This window comes from Halictus rubicundus, chromosome 17, assembly GCF_050948215.1.
Source record: "Halictus rubicundus isolate RS-2024b chromosome 17, iyHalRubi1_principal, whole genome shotgun sequence".
NCBI classification, from domain to species: domain Eukaryota; kingdom Metazoa; phylum Arthropoda; class Insecta; order Hymenoptera; family Halictidae; genus Halictus; species Halictus rubicundus.
Window position 1 is genome coordinate 71,714 of NC_135165.1, and position 20,392 is coordinate 92,105.

Here is a 20,392-nt window from a genome sequence, read left to right on the forward strand (position 1 = left end):
TAAGAAGACGAGCATAATCGTGTAGCCCGGTTAACAGGTTGACAATAATAGCGTAGCTTTCTTTAGAACGTTCTACGTACGCGATCGGCTCCCGATTTCCGCGACTGTCTCTCGATCTCGTCGCGACGACGATTTACAACGAGTTCGCGATTCGTGGATACTAAAATAGCATACCGCTGGATTGATGCATCGGCTGCGTTCCACTGCTCCCCGAACCGTCGAAGATTCGATTCGAAGACACAAAACGAGTCGGCGCTCTAGACCGCCGAGTTAGATCGTAGTCTTTAGATAGCATTGTTCCAGAAGTTCCGCGCGACCGACTCGTTTACGGTCGCCCAAACCCCGTTCTATAACCTAAATCGCAAAATGTCGAGCTAGGAGAGTACAGATCGACGACGATGGACAAGAAATTCGATTCGGTGCAGAAAACGAGTTTCAATCAAATCTATCAATCTAAACTCGGTTGAATAGTCTAATCACATATTCCAAGAGTATCGTGACAGATCGTGAACGATGCAGTGGACCTGACAATGTCGTGTTCGTTGTCCTCTAACTAAGGAATTATGAAACTAGCACGAATCGGCAGGATCCTAGTGACATCCGGCGCCGTCACCGAAAGTCGCGGACCGGAAGTAATCGATCGTCTTCCGATCCCGTGGATTTCCAAGACCGTCGATCAGCGTTCCGTGTAACTCGCGAACCCGGTTAACATTCTTGGCACGATGTCGCGTCGTCTCTCGCTTCCCGTCGCCGTATCCGCAGAGAGAGAGAGAGAGAGAGAGAGAGAGAGAGAGAGAGAGAGAGAGAGAGAGAGAGAGAGAGAGAGACAGAGAGAGAAAGAGAGAGACAGAGAGAGAGGAGCATATACCCTCAGCATATCTCTCTCTCTCTCTCTCTCTCTCTCTCTCTCTCTCTCATTCTCTTTCTCTCTTTCGAGATGCGCCGAACCGCCCCGACGAACCACAAAACTTCCGAAAGCTCTATCGTATAAAGTGCTTTTAAATGTAGAGTCGCGGGAACACTTATTACGGCCGCCGAGGCGTGGCGGAGGTTCGAGGGGCGGTTACGGGGCGGGTTTGGCCTCTCTATCGACAGCCGGGTCAAGCCGGAGACTCTTAACCCGGTGAAACATATCGGGGAACGTTTTTCTCGGTCGCGGAACCTTGGGTTGTGGCTTGCTCGCGTGTATACCCGGTGGACCCGAAGTCCCCGTCTGCTAATCGATCAACAACTTCCCTACCAAAGTGTCCGTTGCATTTCCACGACAAGAAATAGAACATCATTTTCTATTATTTTAAACGATGCGGAAAAATCGGCCGAGAATATTTAAAAGCTAGACTTGCTCGAACAATCCTGCAAAAAAAGAAAAAGAAAGTGACGTTCCATCGAGCGTTTGGTTCCACCAGAGGGTAGCCACGACGCGTTAATAACTGTACCATAGTCCGCCGAAACTGGCTTCGTTAATATTCCCGGCTCAGTCGGCGGAGCACGGTCTATTCGATCGAATTTAAAATTCCGATTGAAATCCGGCCGTCTCGCAACAGTTCCGAAGGCCTCGGATTATAACCCAATTAACCTACATATTAAGCGGCCTAAGGACGATCCGACGTACAACACGTATTCTCGGTGCGCGTTCTCAGGAACGTCTTCGAGTCGATGAAAATTTCAGTGACGGCGACTAGATGTGTGCGCGGATCGTCTCGCGGTCTCGCGGTGCTTTTGCGCTCGTTTTGTTGCATGGCCAACGACTGTGCGCGTCTCTGTCCATGTACGTACGTACGTCGAAGTAATTAAGCGTTGCGAGCACTCGACGATAACGAGCCAGAAGTTCAATGTCGTGCAGGTCGCGCCTCGCTGGCTGTGTTTTCGCCTAGCGAAAGTGTATCTCTTTTCGCCGCTCGGTGTACACGTAGAACATGCGAATCGGTAGAATAGATCGGCCTGCGGTCGGACCAGGGAACGCGCGGGCCTCGCAACTTTCGGAACCCACGGTGGGAACTTTAAAGGGCTCCCGGTGACGTTTCCGGGACGCCCTTGGGAACTTTCGGGGACCTTCGAACCCTCAACGATCAGGAACATTTATATTTTCAGAATTAAATTGGGTCGCGATCGATAGGTCAATTTTCGACGAGATCTAATTCTCAACTTCCGTGCGATGCATACTGGTTGTTCATATTGAATTAATACGTGCGTTAACGTACCAGACTTTTAAAGGGCCCCGCCTAATGTTGCTAGAACGCTTTCGAGGACCTTTAAAGACTTTCTAAACTACTTTTTGCAAGCTGTGCTAATTCTCGGCAAAAGTTGAGTCAAACGGCGACACGCAACCGAGATCGATACACGTGAAATTTTGAATACAGTGGAATAGGTCGGGCTATAGTCGGACGTGCGTGTTCACCGAGGAAGACAGGCTTTTAAGATATTTCAAGATCGCTTCTACACCTACAAGGGGATCAGGTTTACTTTTCTAAAGCGTCCTCGAACTTGTTCAACCTTGTACGAACACTTTAAACACCGAAACTTATCCATTTTTCCAATAGACTTGAAATCTGAATTTTTAGACAAAAGTACTCTTCGAAGGATTTCACTTTGCTTCGAACAAGACAAGAAATGAGATCAGTTCATTATCTGCTAGCACTACTTTGTTGCTACTAAACCAACGAAATTCTCTTTACGCCGCGCGCAACATAACTCAAAGAGGCTTTTAACATGATTAAAGTGCCCTACTCATCGTAGCTCATTTTTGTCCAACTTTTCAAGGTAGAAACTTTTAGTTTCTACTCCATAAACCTACATGTTTTTATATCCACATTTTGGAGGATATCGAGCCGATTTAGGCGAGGATCGTAAACTATATATTATTCGCACTCAAAAATTCAGTGATCTTGAAACTTTGTGTTCTAAGGAAACCTTTAAAATAAGAAAAAAGATACTGTTCGCGTAACCTAATAAACCCGAATAAGCACTTTCATTTCCCCTTTGGCGCCAACGAGCCGAGTCCGGCGACTCTTCTCCCCATTTTCCGAAAACAATCTTCGAAATTGGGTTTCCGCGAAAAAAGACCGAGGCGTTAGGCGATTCTCACAATGTAAAGATCGCCGAGGATCTCCAGCAGCCCTCTGGCGACGAGCGCCCAAGCCGCGGTTCTTCGATTCCATCCGCGTCGGACTTATCTCGATCAATTTTTTGATAGAGATCGAATCGAACAATATACTTGGGGCTCGCAAAGGCCGTCCCGCATCCGATTAATCGGCAGCGATACGAGTCCGACGGTGACTGCTAAATGAATGCGAGCACGCGCTTCCTTTCTCTCTCTCTCTCTCTCTCTCTCTCTCTCTCTCTCTCTCTCTCTCTCTCTCTCTCTCTCTCTCTCTCTCTCTCTCCCTCTCTCTCTCTCTCTCTCTCTCTCTCTCTCTTTCGCGGCTCGTTTGCCTCGCTGTCCTCTCCGTGTATTTATAGATCGAGCCGCGCGCGGCCTCATCCTAGAAAGAAAAAAAGCTCCCGGAACGTTATTTTTCATCGGCCGAGCGCAAGGTCTGGCAATGTTTGCCAGCGGATAATAATGCGGGAGAAAGAGTGACAGAAAGAGAGAGAGAGAGAGAGAGAGAGAGAGAAAGAGAGAGAGAGAGAGAGAGAGAGAGAAACGGGGCTTGATAAGCCATAACCTTCCTGAATAGCAGCCGATTTTTATTGTTCCGCTGATAGATCGAAATTATATTCTCCGGATCGCGGGCGGAACGATTCGCGGCAATTACTGTTTCACGAAGGGAAAAGTGGCCGCACGATTTCACCGTTTTTCCACCGATTCACCCGCCGCCCACCACCTCTCCCCCTCCTCTGCCCGTTCCGTTCGAATGTCACTCGCTCCAATGGCGAAGGACCCTGAACAATAATATTACAGCCGGTCGATCGGCGGTGGAAATTTACGACGGTGACGTGCCCCATTCGCCGGAAACACGGTTGCCAGCCTCGAAAGAACACGCTCTCTCCTCTCCTCATTCTCTCTGACAATTATTTCATAGATCCTAGAATATTTTCTAATCGTTTCGAAAGCGATTCCCATACCTGTGTGTTCTCCTTCTAATCGGTTAATCTCGCAGGAGACGCGTACATTCCGCGAACGAGTTTTCTCCGCGTGTGTTTTCTATATTTATCGACGGGAATCAACACGTCGTCCACGAACAGAGCGAACACTATAAAATTCGTACACGTGAGTAGCCGAGCAGCGAACATTTGCTAACCCAGACCCGTTGCACACAGACGCGTTGGGATCGGTGGGTGGCGTGATCGATAGGAATCTTAATCCAGAAGGTAACCCGGTAATCTCGACGTTGAAATTGATTTCGGGGCCTATGCACGTACGGTGCACCGTTCTCTCGGTTATATAAATGGGTCAGGTCACGCGCGCCGCTGCAAAGAAAAGGACGATCATCAATTAGACGACTGTTTCGCGCTCTTGGATGGCCCGGTTCGATTTTCCACCAAAGAAAAGCTCCGCTCTCGCGGGGAGATTTTTATTTCGGTGCCTCGCCGAAAGGGATTGGTCCGCGAGATACGATGTTCCGGATCCAATCCTTTCACATATTATTTCAGCCTTTCTCCTTTCTTTATCCTGCTTTCGTAGCCATTTATTTATTTGCTTCTATTGCGACGTCTCTGTGTCTGTGTCTGCGTCTGTGTCTGTGTTTGATATTTGATCCTTAAGTGGACTATTCGGGCTGTTCGATGTTTGTAATTGTTTCATGTGTACCGAGGTTGCTATTTCAAGACGTTCGTGGATAGGGTTTTGTTATTCGAGTTATTCTGTTGAAGAATTCGATAGAAATGATCGTTGAGTGTACCAATGGATTGAAGATTGCACAGAAACATTAAAAACGAACTGGTTCGTTTACTGTACAATTATACAATCGAAGGTATAGTATCGAACCGATACGTTGCACGTCTAAATTTTCCAGAAGCCCGGATATTTATGGAACAAGTATCGGACACGCTGCACGAAATATCGCACACTCATTATAAAGTGGCATGGAACAGCATGCTGTCTCCCCACGCAGTCTCGACCATCTCTCGACCGAGTTTCCCCAAAAATCGCATCGATCGTGTTCGCTGGCTCGGCCAGTCTTCCCCTCGGAACGGTTCCTCTTTTTCTTTTTCCGGTTGAATCCGTTCGCGAAAGCACTCCATTAATCTCGATCGCTCGGGAAACGTTCGATGCGCGATTTCGAAAGAGCGTGTCACGGCGGTGTGTGTTTACGTCACCGGTGTTCGCTGTGAAAAGGAGGGGAAAACTTTGTTTTCTGTCGCAAGCGAGAGAGCCAGCCACCTATTTGCTTTTTTTGTTCCGCGAGATATCCGGTCACGGTTCTCTTTTTCTCTTTCGATTTTCTGGTAGAGTGTACCCCTTCATTCTTTTTTCTTTTTCTTTTTTCCGGGATCCCAGAATTTTTAATAGACCGGGAGTGGAAAACGAATGAAATTGTACGAAAAATGCCAGGTTCGGCAGATTCCATCGTTTCTTCGCAGCATAGACGCTTTTTCGAAAAGGATGAAACTTTTTACCGTCGCGCGAGATATCGAGCCACCTATCCTTTTGTTCCCGAGCCCCGGATCTCTTTATTTTCTCTCGTTTCTCTCCGTCTCCCTCGATTTTCTGGTACACCGTCGACGATGCCGTATTAGTGGAACGGAAAAAAGTACAGTGAGAGATAAAGAGCGGTGCGCGGCTGGCGGACCGGGTGAGAGAGATACGAGGGGCGGGTGAATTGAGAGACAGAGAGAGAAAGAGAGAGAGAGAGAGAGAGAGAGAGAGAGAGAGAGAGAGAGAGAGAGAGAGAGAGAGAGAGAGAGAGAGAGAGAGAGAGAGAGAGAGAGAGAGAGAGAGAGGGAGTCCGCCGTCTGTTCTGTGGGAACCGGAGTGGCTGGATGGTTAGCTTCGAATGAATTTGCGGGACGCGTTTTGAGCACATATCCCCGAGTAGCGGTGAGTGGCGAGTATGTATCGGGACCCTGACCTAGAAACCGCCTTGTTATCGATCGATAGTAACTAGCGAATCCACACTTGAGGCTCGGGCTCGCCTTCCTTTTCCATTCCTTTAACTCCTCGGGTGCCTCGAACGTCACACACCGGGACCACCACCTTTCCGTGCTACTCGAGATAATATTGAGGACGAGCCTAGCCCGAGAGTACCCTTTCCTCGCGGTTCCGAACGCTGCCGCGCGCGCCGTTCCCGACGGAAATGCGAAATGCGAAATGCGAAATGCGACAAAGTTCCCGGGTCTCCATGAATTTTAAAACGTTCCTTGAACCGGTCCAAGACCAACGCTTCCTTTATTAGCTTCCCACCTAATGTCCTTTCGAACTTGCCAGCCCGTGAACGCTGCCTCCCGGAAAATCGGAACCGCTGGGACAATGGAACGGAACGGTCGAACCACCACCTGGAAACTAAAGGATTGCGGGTCGGCCCTTGGATAAGCACGGGCAATCGGCACCGCTTTTATTATCTCTTTTTACATAGCTCTGTATCTTTCAAATACTTCCGGTAAGCTTGAAATACTTCTGAGAAGTTTAAGGATCGCTACTACCCACTCTTTCAGCCAGTTGTACGGGATTCTGCAAGTTTCTACACTGCTTTCTCGAAAACTACAGATCCACGTGCCGATAGACACTGTGGGTTAGGGTTAGGGTTTCGTATAAATGGGTTTCGAATAATTTTTCCAAATTATTCAGGTCATTTACGGGGGAAAAGGAAGCGCTCGTTCCCGAAGCCACGTTTCTGCGTCACACATCGTCGAATCGTCCGAATCGAACGCGTTATTTATAATGAACGGGGAGGATGCACCAGTTCGCTAGGTTTTTTAATAACCTGCAGAGAATACGAGGCAGCCGAGTGGCATTGTGGCGGAAGGCCAATCGAAATCTCCGGTGACGTTCGCTATACATATAGTCAACCGGAGAGCGACAGAGTGAGACCAGAGTGAGAGAGGGCAGCTACGAGAGAGAAAGAGGAAGAGAGAGAGAGAGAGAGAGAGAGAGAGAGAGAGAGAGAGATAGAGGTACTGATGTTATCGAAAATCCTCGTCCCGTGAGTTACAGTCACGATTATTCGGCGTTCCGTTGGGGATGATATTAACAAATTGAACCGCGCTGCTTTAATTTCCTAGCGTTTGCACTCGAGAGCTCGTCCGGTCGCTGGTTAACGGCCCGTCGTACTTATACTTAATTCCCGGCACCTAGTTCGCGAGCCTCGTTCTATTTACAGAGGAACAGTCGAAGTTTGTCCTAAATGTCACTGCCTCCGCTCGATCCCGCCCCGGAGCCTCTTCTTTGTCGTTCGAAACGGCTACACCTGGACGGACCAAATGCATTTCGTTATCTCGTCGAGTCGCTGACATCCGTGACACCGGCTCGTTTCGTTCAAAGCGTAATAATACATCCTCTCGTTACACGAACAATCTTCTTACGGTTTTCGATCGAGAGCAATGTTCCATTTGTTTACTCGTCTTCTTTGTTACCCAAGTCCTCGAGATCTCATTTATCTTTTAAGAAGGAGGCAGGGTCTTGTTTCATTGTAATATTACATTCATTCTTGAGATTATGTACTCCGCTGGCTGTTACGCTATTATTAAGGATGTTTCGCAATGTGCCCTATTCCTGTTAGTACTCTACAACTGTTAGTTCTCTTACGTGTTCCATTGTTTCGAGGGTTAGTAAACAATTTCTACATAGATCACCATCCATTGTATCGTCTTTGATAACGTATATACGTATTTGTAATAGCTTTTTGCAGCTGTTACTCCGACGCTGTGTGGTTGTTACGAGGATGTCTTCCGTTTCCGTAATTAGGTGTCCTGCTTCTGGTTATTTAACCGTAGGTCATGCGACTAACGATAAAAGGAGCAGCATAGCATTTCGGCGTATTATAGCCATCGACTAAATAGCAGGAAGGTGTAAAGGAGTAATGCACTAATCGCGCCGTAATTTCCCCATATATCAAGAGGGATAATACTCCGCGGCGGAATAGTTGATCGGCGATAAAGCGATTTCCATTCGCCGGAAATGACTGGGGGCAATCGTAAGCTTGGCCGGGGAGTCTCGAAATTCGTAAACGCGTTGTCCTCTTTCCGCAAAAGCAAACGCGTCTGGTCTCGTCTGGTCTCGTGTCTGGACGGAGAGATATCTCTGTGTGTCGGAGTGGATGCGCCTCGGGCCATGGATGAATTAAACGAAAGGGAGGCGGTGCACGAAAAACAGCGCAACATCGAGGCGTGACGATCGATCGTTTTCGGTCCCGTCCTCTTCCCTCTCTCTCTCTTTTTCTCACTTTCTGCTCCCCTCCCCTGCCCTCCTCGCTCTCTCTCTCTCTCTCTCTCTCTCTCTCTCTCTCTCTCTCGCGTGTAAACGATTAGACCCGGCTGCCAGCTAATTCTAATGCAAAAGCTGACCGTGATTGATTGCTCGCGCTCGAGCGAAGGTCGCCGAAGCACAGGAACTTCTCGCGCCTTCGACGCTTCGCGTTTTCGCTCGCAAAGCCTCGCACTCGAAACACGTTTCGACAGTGGAACCCCAGGGAATTCCGACCGACCTAGAATCGTTTCGATCGACCGACATTCCCGCAATTTTACGCACGGTTTTCGGACGTCCGCGTATTTCTCCTTTCCCTGCGATCTTCTTCGCGAATTATAGTCGCCGAGCCAACACGTATGTAAAGAAACTAGTGTGTAGGTGTACGTGCGTGTAAAAGTTCACCTTGCTCGAGCGACCTACCGCATTCGACAAACACAAAAATATTTGCTCTATTAACGAGACGGTGTTTATGGCCGTCGACGAAGGACGCGTGTCGATCTATATCTCCGTTCTTAACGATTGCCCCGCCTGTTGTCCTTTCCCCCGTGTGTTTGTTGTACAGGGTGTCCTAATAATCCCCGTGCAACCTGAATCAGGACGAGGATTCCTCGAAACGAGACAAAGCTTTTAAGAAAATCGAGTTTGAACGTTCGATACGCACGAGATATCCTGATTGCGATAAATAGTATTGTCAAACAATGGTCGGACATGCTAACCGAGTAATACTCTCCGTCGTGCAATTATCCAATTAATATCTTACACCGCCACTGTCACGCAAACTTTTCCGCGTTCCACGTGCTCGTTGTGTCGTTTACTATGATTGTCGAACTGGTACATTGTATTAATAACGAGTATCGATCATGCAATAGTGCAATCGTATCATCTCGCAATCTTTCTCTGATATTACAGCGGGAAATTATTTTTATTTATTTTGTCACCTCTTGACATTTTCTCCAAGCCTTTTAAATATTCTTTCAGAGCGTAACAATTTTTTTGGTGGGGTTGGGGTGCGGGGTGGTGGGGGGGGGGGGGGGTTACTTGACACTATTTTGTGGTCTTCTAAAATTTGTCTTTACATCGAAACAATTTTGTTCGTACACGCATGTACATATATTTCGCGTAGTCGAAGTACGCAGAAACATCGTCTCGGGAAGCCGAGAACGAAGGGGATAGGAAAACAAAGGCGAGAGAAGCATCCGATTAATTAGGATCGCTGCTTGGGCCGAGCGTTTCAAGAAGAGCCGCGTAAAAAGTCAACTACTCGAAGCTTCGGTAAATTACTAGCTAAGTGGAAACTTACGGAAATTCAGTTGAAAGAGAGAAGCATCCTCAACGACGACAGAGACCACCACCGCACCGGCGCGTGCGATAAATGTAATTGGATCAGGCGCGACGAGTGATTTAGCCATAGTCGATTTCCGATAGGTGTACAGGTGAACCGACAAAACCTGTGGGGATCCTCTCTCTCTCTCTCTCTCTCTCTCTCTCTCTCTCTCTCTCTCTCTCTCTCTCTCTCTCTCTCTCTCTCTCTCTCTCTCGGTATCTATCTATCTATCTCTCCCTCGTCCTTCTCGCCTCATCCTACCGATGCTACTCGAGTGCTCGGGGATAGAAAATATTGACGATCGATCGAGTGTGTCGAGCAGGAATCTGTGCCCGATTCGGTGATCGCTTCCGTTACGAATACCGGTTTATTCCTGCGGTCGCCTATTAACCTACAAAGCCCGATCAGCCGGTGTTTATTCACGGCTGGCGTGCTCCGGTTTCGCGAGCGATCAAAGTGCACTCGCTCGAAATCATAGTGGTCGTTCAGGAGCAAATAGAGACGACGATTTTCGGCTGCTGCATAAAGTGCCCTCTCGATCCCAGGGAAAACGGAATCTGTCTCGAGCATCGAGCTTGTTTTATACAATGGCTGCCTGAGACGATGTGTGGAAATAACCAAAACATTTTTACGTCATTTTTTTTTTGTCAAATTTGGCATACATCATTTTCTCGGAGGGTAGGCACCAGAAAAATCTGAAATTAAATTTTTTACCTCTACGGCTAAGGACCAGCCTGGGACGACAGGTGTCGGGGTTCCGCGCTCGTTCGCGCTACCATTATCAGTTGCAGCGTTATCGTTGAACCGAGCCCCACCGAATCCCCCCCCCCCCCCCAAGTGGCCCTTACGTGTTACCGGTACTTCCTCGATCGCGTGCCGGTCGACGATCACTTGGACCTTTTTCGTGTTCCCCGACGATTATTTAGCCCCGGTGGTTCAGCCGCGGATGCTAAAACAACGCGGGACAACACGTCGTCGACGGTGAAAAACAAGGAGCACGTCCTAGGAAATCGGGGAATCGCCTTTGAAACCGGCCGTGGCCAGGGGAACTCTTTCTGTGGCACAATGGCCGTGCCGCGCTCTAGAAACGCACAACTTCCCCATCGATCAGCCTTCTTTGTGCACAGAAATGCTGCTAAGCAGGCGAATTAGAATGATACCAAAGTCGAAACTGTGCTCTTGGAATTTTTAACTAGCATTTATAGGTCAAGACTTTTTACCCTGCAATTGCACTTGGAGGTTGCAAAGACTGGAACATCGTTAAATGCAGTTCTTTTGCTATATGCGTATGCAAGTAATGAGAATGGGAAAACATTATGTTGTGGTGGAATAATAGAAAGCGAAGGTATATAAAGCGTCCGTGGGATAAAAAGAATAGTAAATCCCGCGGGATTATGGGACAGCGAGTAAAGTTCGTGTCCAGTTGTAGGAACGTTAGGTGGGCAAATATTTAGCCGAGTTACTCGAAACTGGATTCCAAGGGTTGTTTCGTTCACGGTATATCTTCCCCGACGACGGTGGCACCGTAATTCAACCTCGAGAAGCTCAACCTTGTAACTGTCATCTCGAAGAGCGGCGGGGCAATTCCGCTTCCCAGTCCTTCCTTTTCGCGGAACAGCTGTAGTAAGACCCTCGGAATTCGCGACCCCGCGACACTCCTCTCCTCTCGCAACTTGCACCGATCCCGCACTTATTCTCGCGATAGTAGGTCAAAGAGGAAAACTGGACGGCGAAGAATAGCAAGAAGAACACTGAAAGTCGCTGCAGCGATACGAAAGTATCCGTCTAGCCCGGGGCTACCTCATTTCCTATTTGTCTCGTTTCCTCCCGCTTCGTCCCGTTCCCTTTCTCTCTACCTTCTTCCCTCGAATATATACCGTAAATACACAAGCTAAAATATGTAGTGTATACAACGTCGCCGACAACGTTCGCGGTGTCTCTCGCCGAAGAAGCACGACGCGAAGCGTTTCGCTTTACGCGCGGCCGTTTCCCTGAAACGAAATAGGCGGAATTAACGAAAAAATGTTCACGTCACGAAGTAGGTAAAAACCAGGACTTTTCGTAAGGTAACGCAAGGCTATATCCATACTATGCTATTTAGTAGGATATCCCCGGGAAGGGAGATCCGATGGAGAAGGAATCCTCGAGAGTGAGAAACGCGCGGAGAAAAAGGGGGCGAGGAAGAGAAACTTCGTTCTCTGTTTCTCTTCCTCGAAACGAACTCTGTTCGTTCGGTTGTGCTCTCTTGTTTCTGCCGTGGCATTTGCACGTCTCTCCCTTATGCCATTCCATCCGGCTCGAGGCGGCTTAGGGGGTCGATACTTTCATCGCGGTCCGACTTCTCGCCGCGGGCTGTTCGCCTTTCTTTTTCCGCCTGGTTTCCACCTTCGGGAACGAAGGCCACTCACCACGGCCTTTCCTCTTTGACCCGACAGCGGTGGCAGAACGCGCGGCCCCGCGATTGGTCGAACCTAATCGCCGAATTACGTCTTCTCTTTCCCCTCTTCTTTGCATACGAGACCTACGTTATATCCTTCGCTATCCGCCAACCGACTGCCCGAAACGCGATTCTGTCCCGCGATATTTCATACGTTCTTTCCAAACCCGTTCCCAGCTAAGATCCATGTACGTTCGGCAACCTGTCATCGGCCAACGCAAATATTATCGATTTTCCAACGAGTTAACCACATCTTTCGCTACCACGTTGCACAATGAACGAATAAGGGAACCAACCGAGCTCGTTGTCTCCGTTATTTTCGATTGTACGGAGAAATTGCTAATCGATTTTTATTCGAATTAGATGCTTTAAAATAAAAAGTAGCTTTACAAGTATCGTTTGAAAGTGTCGGATTAAAGTGCAACAGAAATCGATTTTCGAGGCCGACAGGATGCACTGTTACGGGTTTCGCGACTTGCACGGAGAGACCAGGTGCCAGTAATTTTACGGCGATCGACGGAGGATCCCGCAGTTGATCCTGACGGCAAATATTTGCTCCAGTTGTCGGTGATCGCGGCCGGACACTCTAAATATTTAAAGGAGCACGTTAACCGAAGCAAGTGCTTTTTCTTTCACGTTCTCGCCTGTGGCGAACAAGCTAATCGATAAAAGGGACTAACGATGGTCGTTGAGAGTGTCCGTGTTGCAACTGGATGGCACACGTGCGAGGGGAATCTACTCAACAGCCGCGTCTACCGTGATTGAAATCCTCCATCGAGGGCTAAAGAAATATTTGCCCGTCTAATAAGAATGTACGATGTTTTTACAGACGTTTCAATTCGCAGCAGTTTCCCGTCTGTTGGCATCGTGCAAAGATATTTTCAATAAAAATAGACGATGAATCGTGGACGAATTTAGTTACGAGATTGGTGAACAGTTTTCCGCAAACCGGAAATTTAGCGTTGAAACGGTTTTCAGAAGCACCGTGTTATGTTAATGAAACGGAAGTCTCGGCTGATTCGCGGACTAGCTCCGCTCTATCCGGTATTAATTAAGGCCACCTCGGCAGAGAGAAAATCACCGACGAGAAATTAGTTCCCGCCGAAGAATAGAGCGGTTAGGCACCGGTGGACTCTTAAAGTATGCGATTCTTACGGAAATGGGCCGCGTAAATAAGCGTCGAAGATTTCCCGTGGAAACCCGACGGGAATAAGAACTTGGACAGTCCTGGATCGATCGATACTTTCCAGATGATTGGTTTACCGGGAATTTACAAGCCCTTTGACCTTTTAGCTTTTACTACAAACTCTCAATTTCCTCTAATAATTATATCTTCGTCGTTATTATTTCCTTAGAATCCATCTCGTTTTTAGTGCCTTCGATGAGCCAGAAATTTGACAAACATTAAAAGGAAGCTGTGCGTCGATGGTGTATAATAATTCGATCGAATATAAAAGTCATACGGATTTAAACGATTTCCATCGCAGCAGAAACAGTACAAGTTCGACGGGTTTGAGAATTTTCATGGGACCCGTAGAACAAGTAACGATAAAACGAATATTCCGTGATAGCGTTCGAAATGGCTCGGTTTACAGTCTTTTCATTTCTTTTTTTCACCCGGCTTTATTAATACTTGGAACAAGAATGGCGCGAGCATCGAGTACGATTGCAGATTCGACGAATGCGTGTGTCCGAACGATTGTCGCTTGATGGAAATCGACTGTCTGTGATCGTACCGCCGCTATTACTGCACGTTGTGCTATCAACTATAATCAGCTTCGTCGATTCACTTGAAAGGATTCGTTGAATTTGTTTTCGCAGCCGACACGGCTGATAAACGGCGCAGAGGCTAACAGGATCGTGCTCGTTCGAACGTTAATATCGGCTCGTCGTAATTTTCTTAAACACGATCGGCACGATGATCTCCGTGCACGGGCGATGCCATTCGATGCTCGTAGTCCGATTAGCCGACCGGATCGTGACGGCTAAAGTCGTTAAGAGCAACAAACAGTGCCCCTCGGTGGAGATTTTACTATTTCCAATTAACCGGCAACTAATTTTCTTGTAGAGGACTTGTCGAAATCATTAGTGTTGGAATTGAAGTTCTGCAAAAGAAAAAAAAAAAGACTACTTTCCAGCAAAGTGTGTAGAAACGATCGACTAGCTGTCAGTGGAACGTTCTCGAGGGAGGGACGACAGTCATCGATGTTAGATGAGTAGACACTGCTCCCGAATGACTCGCGCCAGTGCTAAGACCGTGTCCCTAGCAGATGCTAAGCCTTGCTACAGGCCTCGGCGACATGTCTCCACTGTAACACACACTGTCAAGAGATTCCGCTGGCCTTACAGTTGTGTATAGGGATTAACAGATGACGCTAATCTAAACGGAAGGTTAATTACTCGTCGACTAACATCCATTGAATGTATCATATTTGCTAAACTTAGACTCCGAGGTACCAAGGTCCTAGCAATTGAACCGATCAGAGTTCCGTCGGGACGGAAAACCTTTCGAACTTGACTGCTGTCGAACACAATTTCACAGCAATTTCCAAAATAAAATGTGCTTCCCATTAATCTGAACAACGAACGTACTATCCCAATATAGGTAAAGTGCCGGCTAAATGAATTTGCTAACGAGCAAGACTATAACGGTATGAGACGTTTAATCGTTTTACTTGGAACAATGTCTGTAATAACTTGGCCAATTTCGATTTCATAGAATGACCAATGAAGATGGGGATTGATGAACGCAAGTTAATTAAAATGCTCCCGGGCAGCATTGAATGAAATCGAACAACTTCTGGGGCGGGAGGGGATGAAAAATAGTAGGTTTAGAAGGTGGAAGGTATTCGCACGTCGTTAGCAGCCCGAGATCGACGGGTTCGCAAAATAGACCGGAAAATGGTCGCTGTTACGTAACGCAAGGTTGTTCGAGGCAATCGTGCGAAGTGGAACGTGGCAATGGGCGCGCGCTAGGGAGGCTTTGAATGACCCTTGCTCATAATTATTTCGTAGTTTCAGCTTTAGCCAGATCTTTAAGTGCACGCTTAAATGGAACGACGATGCATCCGGCGGTCTTGCGCGTTCTCTCTCTCTCTCTCTCTCTCTCTCTCTCTCTCTCTCTCTTACTGTGCTTGCGAAACTTGCCTGCTGCACGCTCGAAAGACAAGGAAGCTGATCCTTGGCGCTTACTTGCTCGCCCATGCTGGTCCCGAATCAGGATTTAGCTGTTCCGAAGAAATATCTCTTTGTTAATCATTTTGGCTTGGTCATGGACCAACATGAAGTAATCGCGACGAGTAGATTATGAATTATCGTTGAAAATACAAATTGTTTGTATTATTTGCAATACACGGGAGTTACCTTGGTTCGATCATTCTCCCACGAACCTGGATTCATCGAAAAGTCCGCGAACAAGGTCTGAGAACAAGCGCCGAGAATAACGCGTTAGCGCCGTTGCGAGGGCATAAAAATATCGTTTCTATAACAATAGTTCGCCCCTCTGACGCGGGAGGCAAGTAGGTGATTCGATCTATTCCGAGCCGGACTATAAATAATCTCGCGTAAAAATACAGTACTCGGAATTGCTGTTCGCGATCGCTCGAACTAAATCTGGTCCGGAACAAAAATTGACCAGTTCGTAGACTAAAAAATCGAACGAACCGAGTTTCGGTTTCGGTTTCGGGTCGCAACGCGATTAGGGTAAAGCCGATCGGGGAACGTAGTCTGGTTAGAACGAAGGAAAAGCGTTTATCGGTTGACGAGACGAGTCAACCAGGTCCCATTAACCTTCTGTTCTGCTACTGTTCAGGCAAAGTGGACGAGAAAGCGACGCAACTGCACGCGATAGCCTCGCTGAAGGTGTTGCTCGACGCGACCAGGCCGCACAACGGTGCAGCGACGTCGACGGCGGCACAGTACTCCGGTGCAACATCGAAAGAGACCACGCTGCAGTTGCAGCAGGGCTCGCAGGGCACCACCACGACCACCACGACGACGACAACCACCGCCGGCACCACCGCCGGCATCCAGGAACTTCCCAACGGCGGTATATCCGCCGGCCTCGACGCCGGCCTCGAATCGGTAATTGTCGGATTCGACGAATGCCTCCTCGAAACCCCCCGAACCCCCGAAAGATCCATCCGATTATTGCGGTCGCATCGCTGGCCCATGGTTTCCGGTATCTCCCCCCCCCCCCTCTGACCGCGCCTGTTTCACGGCCGCCGCGCCGCGCCGTTTTGGCGGCCTCAGAGGCTGCTTGCTAGTGACGTTCAAGACGGTGGTCGAGGCTTCCGGAACGGCCATCTTGGTCAGTTCGAATAGTCTTTCGCTAAAAGAAATCTTGTTCGATGTACACTCTGCTCAGGTACAGACCGATGATCGTCTCGAAGTAAACAAAAATATTTTTCACGATCAAATTTGATCATTTTTAAATAATCGATTTGTGAACATCGGACCCGCATTTATACTTGCAGAACTAACTACCGGAAGCCACGATATCGTACGTAAAAACTCTTTCTGCTCCGGTTCGAGGTTCAGCGAGGAATGGCTGACCTTTTCTTCCGTCGAGTTCAAGTTCTGTAGTCGGCGTCGGCAGTCGTTTCCGTTGTGGCCACGCGTGCCTGTGTCCGAGGGATTTCATTGGTGCAACCGCAATTCGCTTTAAAGCAGCCCCCGCCGTTTGGTGGCGATAAGTGGAGCCCTCCCTCTTCTTGTTGTTCAATCTCTCAAGGCCTCTAATCAGCCGCCTCGAACAAAGCTGTCGCTGCCACCTTGGGAGTTGGCGCGTTTCAGCTGCGAAAGATCAAGGAGGTGCGAGAAAGGATCGAGAATCGACTCGGATTTCAATTTTTCTCTTTAACAAAAGTAAAACGTTCGAAAACTGACCTAGACAGGGGCCCGACTTGTCGAGTCAGGCTTTGATTATTCGCCCGGATTATTTTAGAAAACACGAGCTATTGAATATTCTCGGAGATTACTCAATTTTCTAGTGTAGATGGTAAACAACTTTTAGTCGACGGTATTAATTGCTGGTAAAAGGCGACGGAGAAAATATTCAAGAAGGTCGACGAGGAACTTCAAAGAAAAGAAGCTGCTTCTTCTCGATAAAAATGCTATTTTTATAGTGTCCTGAATAGGTAGACTGTAACGTTGTACTTTTTCACCGCCTAGGAAAGCGGGAAATCGTACAACTCCGGGATTTTATAGGCGGTGAGGTCGGGCCGGGCGGCGTACGGTCGTACGGGGAATTTTTGCAACGTCGCAAGACATTAAGCGTTCGTTGGAACTCTAGTGTTAAATTTGTATTCTAGAAATAAACATTTAAGTCTTGTACGAGCTGCTGTTATATCAGTTTCGTGTCCATAATAAAATATTTCCGAAAAAATATTCTAGGTCGGTAAAAGCGTTTTCGAGTTAATAGAGCACCGAGTGCAAAATGTTAATTTTTCTATTTTACAATCGAGTGTCGAGATACTTTCGAGCGATAGTACCGGCGTCGTGTTCGCCAGAGAGGGATCCGCGGAGAAATGGTGGCGGATCGTTTGTCATTGGCCGAACGTCCAGGAAATAAGGAGTTCCTTGGCCCGTTTTTCCTATCGGCGCGACACGTCCGAACGAATCATGAAATATCTATCTCTGTCCGCGGGCAGACGGACGGAATTTCAGATAGGACACGTTTCGCGCGTCGCGCGCCGGCAAACGACGATACGGCTCGTTACATTTTCACGTTGAGCGACAACCAGTCGACCCCGACGAGTCTCGTCACGATTCCTCGGGGACTCGCAGCAAGAACCGTTTACAGACCGGCCTGGGCTCGGTGTTTTCGACATTTCCGCGGAAAAATTGATCGATTCCGGCTCCCGCACGGATAATAGTTGTACGCCCATCGAGCCTGGAAACCGATAGAACTCTCTTTGGCCCGTGACCGAACGATTCGTCGACGGCTTCCTACCGGAAACACGCTGAAAATGGTGTCTCTGTTATGGAACTATTTTCGCGGAGCATACGAGAGTTAAAAACTCTAAAAGGGTGTACAATAGAAATTTGATTTCGCAGAACGATCCAGTCTATCCAGTCTAGAGTAGTATATAAACGCGTAACACTGGCCGATATTTTCGAAGAATTTCTGAATTTTCCACCTTTTTACCAGCAGAAATCCGTAACATGGTCACGATCGAAACGAAGGGCAACGGAGAATTCCTGTACGAGCACTCGACGAATAAAACTCCGGCGTCCATCATCGGAACCCAATGATCGTTGAGTCGGCCATTCTCTGGACAGTGGCCCGTATCAGGCATCTCGGTTATCTCGAGCAGAGTTTCATTATTTCAGCGCGTCGAGATTCGCTCTCGAAATTACGGCCACGGACCACGCGGCGCACAATACACTCGGCGCGGGCAGTGTCCATTCCCCATCGTATCGGGGAAGAAACAGAGGAAGCGCGATATAAGGTTGATTGGTTGCGATCGATAGACGATAATTGAGCCAGGGAATACGGCGAGCGCCGACGGCCGAGCTGCCGGTGGTTATTTTAGGAGGAAACGAAAGAGAACGGCTGGCTGGCTTCGTGACAGGAAGCGAATTCAAATTGCGATCCGTGAGATCGTGCTCGAAGGAGTAGCTGCCCAGCGTTCTCCTTCGGCCGAAAATAGGATCATAGAACGATGGAATATGCGGCACGCGTTGCGTTCCTTCCCTATTGTCCTCGACGATGGTGTCCAGGCTTCTGCAATTAATACAACAACCACGACGGAACGAGCAAGGGGATGATGCGTCGAGAAAGGGGAAAGCGAGTGAGAAAAATCGTGGCAGAATCGATTCGAACTTGCAGGCTGGCTGATTTACGTGTACGGTTGAGCAAACGTTCGTTCTTTATGAACTGTTCTAAAATGTATAAAGGGTCCGAGGTCTGATTCCGTGGTTTGTCTTGAGAAATATTTCTTCTCGTAATGGGCAATTCGGTCTAAACGTTACAGAGGAAATTCGAATGCATTCAGAGCCACCGTTTCGGTTAGGGGTTAGCAGGTTCTCGATCGGTAAAGTGTCCTCCTTGGTCCTAAAATAGGATCATCGAAGAACAGTGGAATTCGGCTCGCGTTTCGTTCCTTGGCTATTGTTCTCGGCGATGGTGCAGCCTCTGGGGACCACGCCGAAATTCCCACGGACGCGTTTCGGCCGCGTTCTGGCTCCTACGAGGGATCAGGGATCTAGTTACTACCATTGGCTGGGCGCCGCTAACTATAATACATTCGACACTGATCGCCACTGTCGATATTGAAATACTTTAGGGCTTTCAGCGGATCCAGCTTGGGATTTACTTGGCGCGGCGAGGCTTTCAGGCCGAAGCATGGCTTAGCAAGTTTCCGCGCCGCCGAGATACTTTTAACGAAGCTGCTGGTACGTTTAGGCTCGGGGTCTGACAGCAGACTGCTAGTCGGTTCGACTACTCGTATACAGTTACGGAGAAAACTCTGTGATCGTCTATCGTATTTGGTTGATCCTCCTTCCTCGATCGTAAACGTAAAAGTTCTGGTTGTAAAGAATGATCTTCCTCTCTGTATCGCTCGCGTAAACGATTAAATCCGCTTTTTGGGAATTCGCTCGAAAGCAAAGCGCGATCGCCACGCAAACACGCCGTGTCCACTCGACGGGAGCAGGCAAGCCAGCATTGTGTTCCGTAATGGCAGGACGATCGGAAATTGGGTCGTTCTCCAGCCGCAAAGACGTCAGGCGGGAAACAAGGCAATCGGAAAGAGTGGCTGGCTCGGTCCCCAGGCCCCAGCCGGAATAGGACTTTCGCTTTTGAATGGTCGTAGGGAGCTTTCGGCTTAATAACTTCCATTGGTGTCGTCTGTCTCACCGTGAAACTTCTCGGCTCTTGTTGGTCCTCGGCCGTGACAGTGATCGCGTTCTTGAAACGTCGCGAAAGAAAAGATTTGGTTTGTCCCGGAAATCTGACCATTTCCACGAATTCACGCTTATCGCGCGACCCTGGATCGTCGTCGACGGATTCGAGGGACACGACGAACGTCCGGGTGACGTCGGACGGGTCCTCGGAAACAGCGGAATTGGCCTCGGCATTTTTCCGACCGATATTAGCCGGCCGTCGCTGCTTAAGCGACGCGCTCCGCCGCGTGCTCGAATCGCGGCGGATTCTCGAACCCCGCTTTGTCCTAAACGAGTCAGAAGGCCTTTTCATTTTGAATGCGCCGCGAATCTGGGTCAATTCTGCCTGCACCCGGCATGCACCGCGCGCATTCACTATTTCAATCCAGCCTCCGCCGCC

General features: G+C 48.5%; 1 protein-coding gene across 6 annotated transcripts in view; it reads left to right on the forward strand.

The window, feature by feature from the left end:
* The window catches only part of Nckx30c (solute carrier family 24 member Nckx30C), a 64,307-nt gene that overhangs the window by 32,635 nt on the left and 11,280 nt on the right, over positions 1-20,392 (forward strand). For all 6 annotated transcript variants that reach the window (XM_076802933.1, XM_076802936.1, XM_076802937.1 and 3 more), the window contains one exon: positions 15,917-16,188. In XM_076802933.1, the coding sequence (XP_076659048.1) occupies positions 15,917-16,188 (272 nt within the window). The remainder of the gene's footprint in view (positions 1-15,916; positions 16,189-20,392) is intronic.